This window comes from Triturus cristatus, chromosome 7 (assembly GCF_964204655.1).
Source record: "Triturus cristatus chromosome 7, aTriCri1.1, whole genome shotgun sequence".
Taxonomy (NCBI): Eukaryota; Metazoa; Chordata; class Amphibia; order Caudata; family Salamandridae; genus Triturus; species Triturus cristatus.
Window position 1 is genome coordinate 1,229,817,014 of NC_140590.1, and position 15,225 is coordinate 1,229,832,238.

At 43.7% G+C, this 15,225-nt stretch overlaps 1 protein-coding gene across 1 annotated transcript in view; it reads right to left on the reverse strand.

The window, feature by feature from the left end:
* LOC146811679 (zinc-binding protein A33-like) overlaps positions 1–15,225 on the reverse strand; it is a 137,870-nt gene that overhangs the window by 93,524 nt on the left and 29,121 nt on the right. The window contains exon 2 of the mRNA XM_085614521.1: positions 5,244–5,650. Within this exon, the coding sequence (XP_085470647.1) occupies positions 5,244–5,650 (407 nt within the window). The remainder of the gene's footprint in view (positions 1–5,243; positions 5,651–15,225) is intronic.

Consider the following 15,225-nt stretch of genomic DNA (forward strand, 5'->3'; position numbering starts at 1 on the left):
ACACTGAAGGAGTAGGTAGTGATAAAAAGGGTTTGTCTTGTGATGGCACGTGCGGTGTGTCTAAATACTGCCCTCACTCGCGCAGTTGTGTGACATGCTTCATCATAGGGCTGCTACAAAACACCCCTGGCGCAGCCAACGCCTGGGGTGGAGTAATGGGGTAGGGGAAGACAAACACAAAGAGAAACAAAGGATTTCTAAAGTGACTGGATCACCGGAAGTGAAAGTGTAGTGCAGATTAAAACTAGCTTGGAGGTGTCGCTGTGCCTATACTTTATTCCTGGACCCCCCGGGCAGGATTACAAACATGAAGGATGGTGGTGATTGGAAGATGTAATGTGCTCATTACACCCCTCCTTACTGCCAAATCGTCAACATGTTTCGGCCGTGTATTTGTACCCCTCGATTGGGGTCACGGCGGCCTTCTTCAGGACTCTTCCAGTCCCAGAGTATGTGTGTATATCTCTCACCTCGTGTTGAGATAAGAGGGTGTCAGAACCACTAGGTCTGGCCCCAAGGAATTCCCTCGACAGTACTCTGTTGATGTACTACATAGGAACAAGAGACATAAGAACAAAGGGGTCATTAAAAAGGTTTGTTCTCCCTCACGGTTCAATGTGTTACAATGACCTGTTAAAAAACAAACTCCACCACAGACACACATAGGTTACCCTAATTATACTCCTAACTTTAGAAGTCAAGCCAGTTGCTCATAACCAACAATTTATTTTTTCCTACCCAAAAGGTAGGTGTAGATTATAGTGACGTGTGCACCACACTATATATACACATACAATCAACAAACAAATTCACTTATCGAGTTTACCCCTAAACAATGTTTAAACTGGCAAGAGACAAGGAGAGACCCCTTGTAGTCACACTGTGGGAAGAAAGTTAAAAGAAAAAAAGGACAACATTGTTGTAGTTAATAGTAACAATAACATATTGTATTAGTGTCAAGAGATATTGTTTGTGATGCCCTATATAGGGTTGTCCGAGGAGTCCATGCCTTCAAGTAGTAAGGAGTCGGGGGCAGTGGGGCACATACTACGGGCTAAACGCTAATCACCGGAGCATGGAAGGTGATTTTTCTTCCGAAGGACCAAAAAGCCGGGTTACCTTTGCAGGATGTGGCACACGGGGACTTTCTAAACCTAAGACTCATAGTTTTCCCCCATACCGCTAATAATGATTATCTGACAGTGATTCTAGTCTTACAGTAAATCACAATCTAGCGATAACCATATAGACCAGTTGGACAACACCGATCCGATCACTGCATACCGCAAATCATTACCTGGCTACAATATCTGTCACCCGGTGCGACACACGCAGAATAATCAGGGTCATGTCCACCCCATGTAATTGATCGCTGCAGCCGTTTTTATGTCCTTAAAGACATGGACTCCTCTGACAACCCTATATATCGGATAACGAACAATATCGCTTGACACGAATACAATATGTAATTGTTACCATTAACTACGACAATGTCATCCTTTTTTCTCTTAACTTTCTTTCCCCAGAGTGTGACTATAGGGGGGGTCCCTCCTTGCCTCTCGCCAGTTCAAACATTGTTTAGGGGTAAACTCGGTAAGTGAAGAGACACCGAGTGAACTTATGTTTGTTGATTGTATGTGTATATATAGTGTGTTGCACACATAGCTTTGATCTACACCTAACTTTGGGTCGGAAAAACGAATTGTTGTTATGAACAACTGGCTTAAGTCCTAAAGTTAGGAGTATAATTAGGGTAACATACCCGTGTCTGTGGTGGAGTGTTTTTTTAAACAGGTCATTGTAACACAGAACCACGAGGGAGAACAAACCTTTTTAATGACCCCTTGTTCTTAGGTCTCTTGTTCCCTTGTTTCTATGTAGTACATCAACAGAGTCCTGTCGAGGGAATTCCTTCGGACCTGAACTAGTGGTTTGGACACCCTCTTATCTCAACATGAGGTGGGAGAGAGATACACAAATACTCTGGGACCGGCAGACTCCTGAAGAAGGCCGATGTGACCCCAATCAAGGGGCACAAATACACAGCCGAAACAGGTCGACAATTGGCAGTAGGGAGGGGTGTAAGGAACACATTACATCTCCCAAACACCACCATCCTTCACGTTTTTAATCCTGGTCGGAGGGGCCAGGAATAAAGTATAGGCACAGCGACACCTCCAAGCTAGTTTTAATCTACACTGCACTTTCACTTCCGGTGATCCCAGTCACTTTAGAAATCATTTCTCTTTTGTGTTTGTCTTCCCCTACCCCATTGCTCCACCCCAGGCGTTGGCTGCGTAGGTGTGTGTTGTAGCAGCCCTTTGATGAAGCATGTCACACCTGTGTGAGTGAGGGCAGTATTAAGACACAGCGTGTGTCACCACGAGACACTTTCTATCACTCCCTACTCCTTCATTTGCACCAAGCTACCAGAAGGTTAAACACAGTTTAGTTTAGTGACATGTGGTTCTCCCTGACGAGGATTATGGTAGTTGCCCGAGTGGGGCCACCACACCCCTCAACTAAAAACCAAGTTCTCGTGGTAGCGTTAATTTGTAGGCCCTAGATACTGTGGTACCATATACTAGAGACTTATAAGTAAATTAAATGTGCGGATTCGGTTTATGCCAATTCTAACATGTTCAAAAAGGAGAGCACAAGCACTTTGTCCACTTTACTCTTATAACTTGCAGGTCATGTTGTCCATTACCAGATTGCATGTACCCTTATGGCTTGGATTTCAGATATGGTCATTCCACTGTTACTTAAGAAAAATTATATTCACAATTGGTCTTTGAGGCAGGAATATATTGTTAAAGTACGCTAAGAATTGTCAGCTAACTATACATTTCTGTTCTCTACAGAGGGCACTGTATAGGACCTGTTCAAGGGCAAACAGTACTTTAGCTAACAGACCAACTCAACAATTTTCTTAAGCAAATGACCTTATATCAAGTTAGTTCAAATATGCCTCCTGCACAACTATTCACATAGTATTTAGAAGTCAGTCTGCATACGCTCTCAAAGAAACCAGGTCACTTGGAGAATTCAGATTGCCATTGGAGTGTCCACTTCAACATTTAGTTTGTGTTTTTTTAACATTTGTTTTACATAAATCACAATTTAACTTCATGGGTGGGATTTTTCATACCAGGTTCATTAGCGGTCCTTTAAAATAAATACATCCCATGCTAACTGCTGCACCATTTTTATTGATAGGAAGGGATGACACCTCTGTCACTGTCAGACTTAAAGTCAGGTCTTCTCTCTGCTCAAGGAAAACTCGCACTTCATTAAAACACAAGGCCATTCATTAATGGCCAATGGATCCTACAGAGCACACTATGCAATCATGCATTGACATTCATCCTAAAGAGTTATGTACTTAAGTCCAAGTGCCACTGCGATGCTGCAGAATGTGTCACCACACAAAGCTCAAGCCGTTCTTAATTGGGCAAGTCTCTACATCCACAGCATTGTGAAAGTTAAAGCTCCGGTCTACATAGACAAAAAACAATGTTATTTCTACCATCAGCAGCAGAATATTCTGTGCACTACACCACAACTGCTACTAAAATATGACACTATCTTATGCATTTCATAGGTTTGTTACCTATATTTCGTCCCTCCAACATCAATGGCATTACAGCCACAATTTCACATAACCTATAAAGTATAATGAGATGGCAATCCATTATATTCAGTTTTTATTACAGTAATTGGTCTGTGATTATTCATGGTGGAGTAACAATGTTATGCCAATTATGCATACAATCGATTATACATAACAAGCACAATGCTTCCCAACTGCACAGTCCACATCATAGTTCTGCACACATGCAGAATGAAGCAGAACTTCGCACATATGAAACTCATATGAGCCAGTGCAAAAGGCAGCATTGTTCTGCTACTGAGCAGAGGGGGGACATCTTTGTCCAGGGAGCAGCACAAAGGACATTTGCCGAATTTCAGTGGGTGGCTAATGGGCTGCTTAGCTGCATTCAGCCTAAGAGACATGCCGAACTGAGGCTACGCTATTCATGGAAGGCTTTAGGGCAGGCTGTCCGTTACAACAGGAAGCAATAGGCAGCAAACAAACATTTATTCTGTTAAAAGTTTGTTTTTTCGATATAATTTTCGTATTACTCCTTTGTTTTTTAAAAGGTTATGATTATAATGTTATTAATGTCTTTGTATTCGAATAAGAGATTAAGATTTTAGTTACCGCCTTTCTTCTTATTGTTATAAGGAATTATTGTAATAGATATCTTGATTTCTCCCTCCCCCCGCCTCCATTTCCCTTTTCGATTATCAGAAATAGGTTTTTAATTGTTTTAACTTTATGCTTCTCTAAGAGTGTATTTCACTTATAGAATGTTTTTCTCATGTTTTGCTTCAACTTTTCCTTTAATAAACTTTAAACTTAAAAAGAAAAGTGGATCTTATAATGAAACATGGCACCCGCAAGCTATTGAAATATTTTAAACAGTACGGTGGGCAGTGTTCTGACAATTCTTCCTTTGGGACAAGGATTTTGCAACAAATTAAAGGTGGATGCCCAATTGGCATTCGGCACCAGGTCTGCAGACCACAATTCACAGGCTGGCAGTTACAGGGAGACCAATACACACTATGTTCTGCATATTAATGTCCCTACAAATGGTGCCTTGGCTGTAATCATGGTACTTACATTCTGCTTTAGAGCAGTGCATAATAACAATCTATAGAAACAAGACTGTGCACTTACGAATGGAAGCCTACCTACACTCTCCCCTGCCCCTTTGGCAGGACTCACTGCAAATCTACACTCTTACTGGTGCTACAGAAAGTCAAGTGGCCCATGAGACCCCAATCTTCTCTCCACACTACAAACTCCATAGGCTACATTACAGGCTCTTCAGGGCAAAGAGGCTTACTGGTTGTGACCAAATCCATCACAGGCAGTAAACAACACATGGAGATCACACAAGAAGCAACCATTGACAGTAACACTAGTAATAAAGAAAATCCTTCAAGAGGACTTGCGTCACTAAACATCCTGGTCTTGTCTGAAAAGATTTTGAGTTAGAAGCACTTATCCTTCGTACTCCCTCCACACAGAGGTAAGCCATTAGCACAGAAGACAGATGTGCAGCAGCAGGATGAGACTGGTGAGCCATCACACCACAAAACAAATAAAACTCAGACCAACAAGAAATTTGGGACAGTAAAGCCAATGCTAGTCCCAGCCACAAGAACCTTACCTTGTAACGGTCGTGGGCTTCTTGTAGCAGCAGGAAGCTGTGATTGCAGTGCTGGAGTGCATCTTGGCATACTATGCAAGCTAAGTCACCATCATCCTCGCAGAACAAAGACAGTTTCTCATCATGTTTTGTGCATAAGCCCTCGTTGTGCCTCACCAGGCTTCTTAATGGGAATTCTCCTCTCACTTTCTCCACTAGGTTGGCCAGCACCAAGATAGAAGTGTATCCACCTCGCATGAACTCTGTTCTGCAGAAAGGACAGGAGACAAAGAGTTTGCGGCCACAGACACGGTCAATACAGGTTCTACAGAAGGGGTGCCCACACGGTAGAAGCACTGGTTTTTCAAAAAGCTCCAAGCAGACTGAGCAAGTCAGCTCGTCTGTGAGGTCTCCAGTAGCTGCAACATCTGTAACAAGAAAAACACAAACATGAAAGGGAAGGAGTGTGGTAAAGTAAGAACACACTTCTGAATCCATTACTCTAGAAAGTTTTAATTACTTGAGGTCATGCTTCAGGTAAAAATGTTCATAGGAAAAGAGAAAGAGGACTGATGCAGAAACTGAAGCAGACATTGAAGGGTATTTTAAGGGAACCCAAGGTAGTGACTTGGTGAAAGTTTGTAGGAATGAGGCACAACATGCATAAAGAGAGACTGAAGACACTTTGCAGTAGTGAGTGAGTTGGAATCTGGAATGTTGCATGGCAAGTGGGAATGGGTGGTGTTTGAAGGGCTTGTAGTTGGAGGAAAGCAGGCTGCAACTACAGCTACATCAATGGGTTCTTCATGCAGGGATGTGGCAAAGTACAGTCATACGATTGTGAACATCTCACCTCTCCTGAAGCCCTAGTAGTAGATAACCCCAAAAGCATGACCACTATACAATCACATTGTCATCATTTAAGAAAAGTCAACATTCATTATCTGTGTGAAAAGTACACTCTAAATAAATAACATATGTTGGAGTAATAAAACATGAAGAAATTACACGATAGCAGACATCAGTAGAAAGCTAAATAAAATTATATGTGGGAAAAAGCTGTGCAGGCCCAAATCCAATGCTGATGTAAGAGATGAAATAGAGTACATGACCAGGAAGGTCTTAGTTGAAGGAAAACCAGTGTTTGTAAAAGCCTGAAGAAATGTATGAGGTTAGCACACGAGCATGTATCCGGTTGTCCTAGTAAATTAGAAACGCGACTCAAAGAATAAGAGCAGGAGATTGCATTAGTCAAGACTACATAGAATCTTATAAGAGGTCTTGAGAGCAGAATGATAAAACACACACACACACAAATATACACAAGCATTCAAAAGAAGTAAATAGTTGAGCATGGTCAGATGTGCAATAAAGAAGGTGTGGGAAATAGATCAACAGTTTAGGGACACAGGCGACAAGATGTTTTTCTGTAACAAATATGTAATTACAGAGTAGCCTATTTGGCCTTTCGTAAAAAAGCATTGTTCATGGTGTTATTTAAGTGGCTGCTTGTAAAGCAGCAAATGGAGACCAGCTGTTCAACTATGTGGAAATGGATACTCTCCCTGCCGCGGCAGCAAACCTGATTTTACCTTGTAAAGAGGAGTCTTGTCTTTTTTTTTTATTTTTAAGTTTTCCCCGCATCTTATAGAACCCCTTTCAAAGCACATCAACTTGGATAATTCTGCCCCACTCCTTACAAAACTGCTTAAGCTTAGTGGTTTCAGACAATTATTTTATGCACAGCTATTCAGGTTCCATCACAGCATCTCAAGAAAGCTAAGGTCTGAACTTTCATTTGGCCACTCCAAAAACGTGGACTCTTTTTCAGCCATAGATTTACCGCCATAGATTTCCAGAGGTCTTGTGATCTAGCCAGGTGCTGCTCAGCAACTCTAATCTATGGAGAAATATTTTGGGGGGAGAAAATTTAATTTCTACTGGTGACACTTGCACAAAATAAATATTTGAGAACTCTTTTCCTAATGGAGGAATCATGTACTCTGAGTACTGAATTGACAGAGCCCTGTACACCCCTGGATATATCTTTGGAGTTCTCAGTTTTTGAGGAGGATTGGGATGAGGCATGATAGGAAACAAGAAGCTGGGTTTGGCGAAATTAAGAGATAAGTGAGGCGAGCTGACATAAGTCGGCCAGGTAAGCAAAGCAGAGTTTTGAAGGGAGCAGTGTAGCATAAAAGTTGCATCAGCATGCCATAGGGAAACACTGTACGAGAGTGGAGGCAGTGCTTGAGAAATACGGTGTGACTTGCTGGAAGTGGGGACCCCGATGAGAAGCCTCCAAGACTGGGTTGGTGAGAAAGTAACTATGGACATGGATGTAGAGGCAAAGAGTCAGTCAGGAGGCACACTATGTGCCATAAAAAGGTGGTGCAGTCAATGCACCCTGAGGCAGCCCTCTGGCTCAGGGAAAGTGAGAAACAAAATGGACCCAGACATCCCCTGCAGGCAAATGCGGTCCTTCACTGCACTCACTTACAGGGAAGATCTGTCACCCCCCTCAACCCAAAGTGCAGGTGGGTGCCACCTACATAGAGAAAGACTGAGCAGCTGCTTCAGTCAGCCACTCTGTATTTCACTAATGTACTGCCTAGAGGTGGCGTCTACCCCAATAGCAGCGCATCATATGGATTACACTGTACGTGTTTGTACCCAGCACACAAATACAACAGAGTTGTGCCATAGCGAGAACGACGTGGAGTATGAGGAGGGTGGGAAAGTGGGAATTGCCAATAACATATTGGAAGACTGAGTGGAAACAGTGAGGCCCAAGAGTAGAAATAGCAAAAAGGTAAATATACTGCAGAAAAAGTGTGGATGCATTGTAAATGAGACAGCACAGAGCACAGACAAACAGTAGCGGAAGGGAAGAGGTCAGCAGGGTGGTGTAATAAAGTCTGGGATACATTTGGCTCCAGGTTAAGCTTAGTGGTCAGCAGAGAGGTAATTATAGATCATGAAAGGTTAAGAGTTGGAAGCATAAGAGTCATGGTGGGTAAAGACGTACCACGGAATAGGAAATAAAAAAAAAGCCAAACCTGTTGTGACTACTAGAAAAGGGATTGATTATTACAGTGGGCAGGAAAACACTATTGATGACAGTGGTAGGTTGCTCGTTACAGCAGTAGGTACCGATGTGGAGTAGATAAAGGGAGCACGGATAAAAAGCAGTCGGATGAGGTCAAGATGGGTATGGAAGGCTGAGCAAGTATTGGGAGCAAGGGATCCTGGATACCGCCCTACTACCCGTGTAGGATATTTTTAATAAGGGTAAGTATGTAGTAAAATAGACTTGATAATTGCTCACCTAAAAAAGTTACCTACCAATGATAGCGTTACATATTTCAATAAATATAAAACATAGAGAGGCAACTTTTAACTAAAAAAAACATGATTCAGCACATTGCTGTATTCATAGAAAAGAGATGATACGAAAGGTCTTTTCATTCATTTAGTCAATATCTTCTTATTTATGACCAACAGTTCCACACAGCCAACGCATTTCGCCCAAAATTTGGGCTCCTCAGGGGCAGAAAAACAAAATGTTGTTTCTTAGAAATCCATACTTCTCCCATTTGATTCTACATCCGCGATGGTACCTCACTTGAAGTTAGACTCAGTCCAAATTTGGACTACACCTGTTGTCTGCGTTGCGTCATGTTGCAACACGGGCATGTGGATTCAGAAAAAGAGTATTTGACTTTGGACTACATACTCGATTTACATATTTAATGGAGTTATTGGAGATTCTGACAATGGAGTCTAACTTCATGTGAGGTCCCACCGCGGATGTAGAATCAAAACGGGAGAAGTTATGGATTTCTAAGAAACAACATATTTTGTTTGTATACTATAGTATATCCAATCATGGAGGTTGTTGGAGGCCGTAAGAAACCTTAGCAGCATCAGCCACATCGCAAGTCAGCGCTGTAGTCCAGCAGTTACCCCGACATGCGTAATCTTTCCTCGACCACAGGCAGGCAGCATCTCCTTCCCAAAACCGCGTTCGTTGATAACATTTTACGCGCCGTGCTTATTGAGCAGTGGCAGAGCTGGGGAAGCAAAGAACGTGTGAATTAAAAGTAGTGATGCAGTAATGCAGGACCAATGACTGAAACACGTTAATTTAACCACTGGTATCTGACACTTGGCAAAGCTGTCAATCTTTAGGGATGTATGATGAGATTAAGCCTCTGTACCTTTGTCTGAGACTTGAAGCAGAGTTAACCATGCTTGTAAGGGACCAAACATATTGTGAGGCCATAAATCATGAAAATGGTGCTTTGGCTGCAGCTGGCATTCCCGAGCTGAAAGCGCATTTGAATTTGTACAAGCGAGTTTGATTTCAAAGCCATGCATTGACAAGTCATACAGCACATCTAGTAGCGAACTGGAGATATATATATATATATATATCTTCCCATCTCATTAGAAGCATACCCTATGGGGAAATGCTGCGCCTCAAGAGAGTATGTAGCAATGACATTGAGTTAAAAATAGCACAGACCTTGAGCAAACAGAGGTTCAGGGAAAGAGGTTATTCTACTGAAATTATTGAATGTGCTATTTCAAGAACAAACAACCTCAATCGAGCACAACTACTGCAGCCAACCACCAATGTAGCCAGGGTCGTAGCAACACAGGATAATTTATTTATTTATTTATTTATTTTTTGCTATTTTTAAAGCGCGCAAATACCCATACAGGTGTCTCGGCGCTAGTGATCACAGAACTTCCTACACTTTGACGAGGTGGTTAGGCAGAGGAGACAAGCCATGTCTTGAGGTTTTTTCGGAATTTAAGGAGCGTGGGGGCGGTTTTGATGTGCAGTGGGAGGCTGTTCCACAATTTAGCAGTGGCTGTAGTGAAGCACCTGTCTCCCCAAGTGGCCTTTTTTGTCCGAGGGACAGACAGCATGAAAGCTGTGGAGGATCGAAGGGTTCTGCGATGCTCCAATGGGCGTAGAGCTTCTTTTAGGAACTTAGGCCCTGGGTGGTTAAGGGTCTTATAGGCTATGCAAAGGGCCTTAAATTTTATTCGGCTCCTGATTGGGAGCCAGTGGAGCTCTTTGATGTGATGGGAGACAGATGTGAATTTGGAAATAGAGAGTAAGGTTCTGGCAGCCGCGTTTTGCACGGTCTGGAGTTTGTTGAGGACTCCTTCCTGAGCATTAAAAAGCAGAGAATTGCAGTAATCCGTTTTAGAAAACACTAAAGTACTGATAAGTGTTTTGCCGGCTGACTGTGGTAGATAAGGAAGGAGTTTCTTGATTTTTTTGAGGGTGTAGAATGCAGATGATACAACAGCATTGGTGTGATGGTGGAAAGTCAGTTTGTTGTCAAAGGTGACTCCCAGGTTGCGGACCTTAACCACCGGTTGGGGGGGGAGATCCCAACTCCGGTGGCCACCATTGTGGGGACCATGCTGGTTTCAAGCTCCCGAATGTCATCACCTCCGTTTTATCAGAGTTAAGTTTAAGACAGTTTGATGACATCCAGGAGCTTATTGCCTTCATTCCCTCCTGAAAGTTGGCTGCCACGCTAGCTCCATTATTGTACACCGATAGTACTAGTTGCGTGTCATCGGCGTACGTGGTAAGGGCAATACCATAAGATTTTATCACCCTCGCCAAGTCCGATACATAGATATTAAAAAGCGGCGGACTTAGCGAGGAGCCCTGTGGAACGCCGCAGGGGAGTGAGAAGGTCTGGGAGGTGAAGTTACCCATTTTGACAGTCTGTGGACGATTGGCGAGGAACGAAGCAATCAAATTTTTAGCTGTTCCTCCTATTCCCAGAGCTGCGACACGGTCGATCAAGGTGATATGATCGACCGTGTCAAATGCAGCGGAGAGATCAAGGAGTATCAAGACTGCTGATCCTCCCTTGTCCATGGTTGTTCTGATTTCGTGTGCAGCTTTCAGTAGTGCCGTCTCTGTCCCGTGTCCCTGCCTAAAACCGAACTGTGTGTCATCTATCAGATTGTTGTCGTTGATGTATTTTGATAGCTGCATGTTCATGGACTTTTCAAAATTTTTTGCTGGAAATGGGAGACAGGCGATGGGTCTATAGCTTGCTGGGATAAGAGGGTCTAGCGTTGGTTTTTTCAGCAATGGCTTTATAATCGCCTCTTTCCAGACTGAGGGATATATACCTGTTGCGAACATAGCATTGCATATGGTAGACAACGAAGGGGAAATTGCTTCCGGTATGCGGTTGAGAATGGAAGGGGGACATGGGTCGAGGGGGGAGCCGGATTTAGTGCTGGCTACCAAACGTTGAATGTGATCCTTATCCACGGCGTTGAAAGATAGTAAAGTTGGCTGAGTGCTCGTAAGGGGAGGACTCGAAGAAGGTAGGGGGGCAGAGCGTGAGAAAGTCTGGAAGATGGAACTGACTTTTTCCTCGAAGAAGCTGGCCAAGGCATCTGCCAGTGGTTGAGAGCCTTCTAAGGGCGGCGTCGGGGGTTGGATAGAGTGGTAACTACCCTGAATAGTTCTCCTGACGAGTTTTTTGCCTGATTGATTTGAGTGATAAAGTAATGGCTTTTTTCAATGATTATCGCTCTTTTGTAGATGGCGAGGGCATTTTTATAGTTGGATTTGTCTGCAGGGCTGTAGTTGCGACGCCATTGTCTTTCGAGGTTCCTGCAGTATGGTTTCTGCATGCGTAGGGCCTCAGTGAACCATGGGGCTGAAGGTATTTTCCTGTTTCGGTGTGATGATTTAAGTGGGGCTAGCTTATTACAGGCCGTGTCTAGGTTTGTCAGGTAGTTTGTGGATGCTTTGGTAGGGTCATGCTCATTGGGAATATAATTATCCTGTATCATCTCTGCTAATTGTGTTATGTTAATGTTTTTCCAGTCTCTGTATGTTGAACGGGCTGGTACAGTGCGGCTTGGTTTGGTGGAGTTTATTTGCACTGTAAAACAAATAGCTGAGTGGTCTGTCCAGATTAGTGGAATTATTTGGGTGATATTTACAAGAGGACTGTTGGTAAATATACCGTCTAATGTGTGACCTGCCTGATGAGTCGGGGAGTTAATAAGTTGTATTAGGCCTGCAGCTTCAAGGTCTGCAAGAAGTTGCGTGGTATCGTGGTTATTCGAAGTCTCAAGGTGAAAATTGAAGTCACCTAGTAGCGTAAAATGAGGGGCGTCGGCGACTGCTTCGATTAGACTACCTATGTTAGCTAGGAACTTAGCTCTTGACCCTGGAGGGCGGTAGATCAGCATTCCCTTGAAGGATGATTTTGCTGATAGGACTAGAGTAAATGTGAGAGACTCATATTCTGGGCATGTATATGGTTTAGTCGAGAGTTTGAAGTGGCTTTTGTAAATTATGGCAGTGCCGCCACCTCTTTTTATTGGTCTGTCTAGTCTACAAACATTGTAGTTGATTGGAGTGGCTTCTGCAAAATCGGGTCCTGAGGCGTCATCGCCCCATGTCTCGGTGACAAACAGTAGGTCCAGTTTGTGCGCGTCGATCAAGTCGGCGATTTCTGTTTTGTGTTTGGGGAGGGATCTGGCGTTTATTAACGCTGCTTGAATTGAAGGTAAGTTATTTGTTGGAGGTTTCCCGGAACGTTTGATGCAAGTCGGACATAAGAGTGGACCTAAGATGTGATTAGAGTTGCTTAAATACGGGGTATATGCGGTTGGTCCGCTAGATGTCTCAGTTGTAGTAATTCATCGGTGGAATAGGTTAGTCTCATCGTGTCCGTAGAAGGCCGTGGAGCTGGAGTTGCAGGGGGGGTGGCCGTTGGCCCGTCCTCGGCGCGGACGAGCGCAGACGAGCTTGCCTCATGCGCGCCTTCGGCGCGCAAACTGCGCTCCCGCTGCGCTCGTCCGCTGCGCTTGCGAGGATGGCACATTTGGGGAGAGGGTGGGTGTGGCCAGAGAGATGGGCGTGGCCTCGCGAAGCAGCGATGGCGGCCCTTTCACTGTCTATCCCGCGATGCAGCGCTAGCTCCGCTGCTCGTGGGGTGCCCTGGTAGGCTTTAGGTGCTGTCAGCCTCAGTAAAGGAGTTCGGTAAGTTTGAAATCATGTAAAAGCACAAATACAATTTTTAAAAACACGAGTGATTCTGCCCTCCGGCTTCCGCCTCAGAGGTGTAGGAAGTAATCATGCAGTGAGAAGTGTTAAAAATCCTTTTGAAGCCTTTAGAATTATCATGGGCTACAGTCGACAACAGGCTGATCTTCGCAAAATTATCAATAGAAATTGGCCTATTATACGGAGTGACCCCATCATCGGCCCTTTGCTTCCTCAGCGGGCTTTGATAACTTACAGCAGGGCCCCCACTATGAGAGATGCCTTGGTGAATACAAACCCAGAAGTGATAGAAAAAACCTCTTGGTTGCAACTCAATAGTGGTTTCTATAAATGCAAGACCTGTAAAGCTTGTGCCCATGGCACTAACACCAAAACTTTTATGGACCCCTTTAGCAACAGACAACATAAAATCAGCAAACTGTTGACATGCAAAACCAAATATGCGGTCTACGTCCTCACCTGTCCATGTAACCTCAGTTATGTAGGCAGCACGAAATTAGCTGTACATAAGCGTATACTGCAACATTTACGTGCAATCTCGAATCAGGATAACACCTACCCTGTTGCCAGACACTTCAGAGAAGCCCACCAAAGTGATGTCAGGGGACTCAGATATTATGTCATTGACACCATTGTGCCCAGCAGGAGGGGTGGGGACAGAGAGTCTAGCCTGCGTAGACTGGAGACTCGTTACATTTTACAATTGAATACTAAGTCCCCATCAGGTCTTAACATAACAGAGGACCTACACACGTGTCTGGGCTAATGATATCTCCACGGTACTGTACAAGTTGCATTACGCATAGAACAGCTATATGAGGACCATGTGTTTAATATATTACCTACTGGCGGTCGCCAGTAGGTAGTTATAGTTAGGACCACGTTTCCATAGGAAATCCGCAACATTCTATTTTGAATAACTTTGGCGCCGGTCGACGAATCCTCGCGAATTTTTCAAAATAGGTGGGGCGCTACGCTCCGCTCCTTCCCTGAAAGTCTCGGGGGGGATTCGTCAAGCGGGGGCTGAGATAAAAGGGGGGTCCCAAAACGCGTTTTTCCCATGCATTTTTCCATAGGACCTTTAGACACAGCTACAGCCCGAACGGCTGAACAGAATTACTAGAAATTTGGCAGAGAGGTAGTCCTCAGGTCAAGGAAGTGCCTTTTGTAGGTTTGGTGTAAATCTGTTCAGTAGATTCTGAGAAAATAGCCTTTAAATCAATATATATATCTGAGCCAGCTTACGGTGCGCTTACGGTACGCTTACCGTACGCGTACGGTGGCGTGCGCGAGCGCGATTCTGATTGGCTCTTAGATCTTAGTAAACATTCGAATCGGTCGAAACCAGGAAGCGGCGGCCGCCATTTCGTGTGTTTCACTCAAAAAAAAAAGAGTGATAACAAGAAAAGGGGGCAAGGAGGAGAGGTACAGACCCCCTAACATTTGTAAGGGGGTCAAAGAAGGACAGAAAAGTACTAAGAAAACATTTATTGATTTTAAAAAAAATCACGGGGTACGCGTACGGTAAGCGTACGGTAGAAAATAAAAATAAAAAAAGAAATGAAAATCAGATTTAAGTGTTTAGATATTAGGGGGCTCTAAAAAGAGCCGTTGTGTTTATTAAGTGATTTTTTAGTGGTACCTACAAGTAAGTACCGATGCAGAGTCTAAGGTTCAAGAGGAAGACTCTGTTCCCTTCATCATTGAAGTGTACACCATCTCCTCTATAAATGTCTTGCATGTCATAACGCAAGTTGTTGTGGTAAATGGAACCCATACCATAGTCACGGAGGAAGGCAGAAACAGATTTGTTGACGTGCTTCCTTGCTTTGTCAATCTGCGGACAGAAATGATTGGACCAGTTCCATTTTTGCCTTTGGCATATGTTAGAAAACACAAAGGCAGTTTTAGGGAAAAGTGAAAACAGTT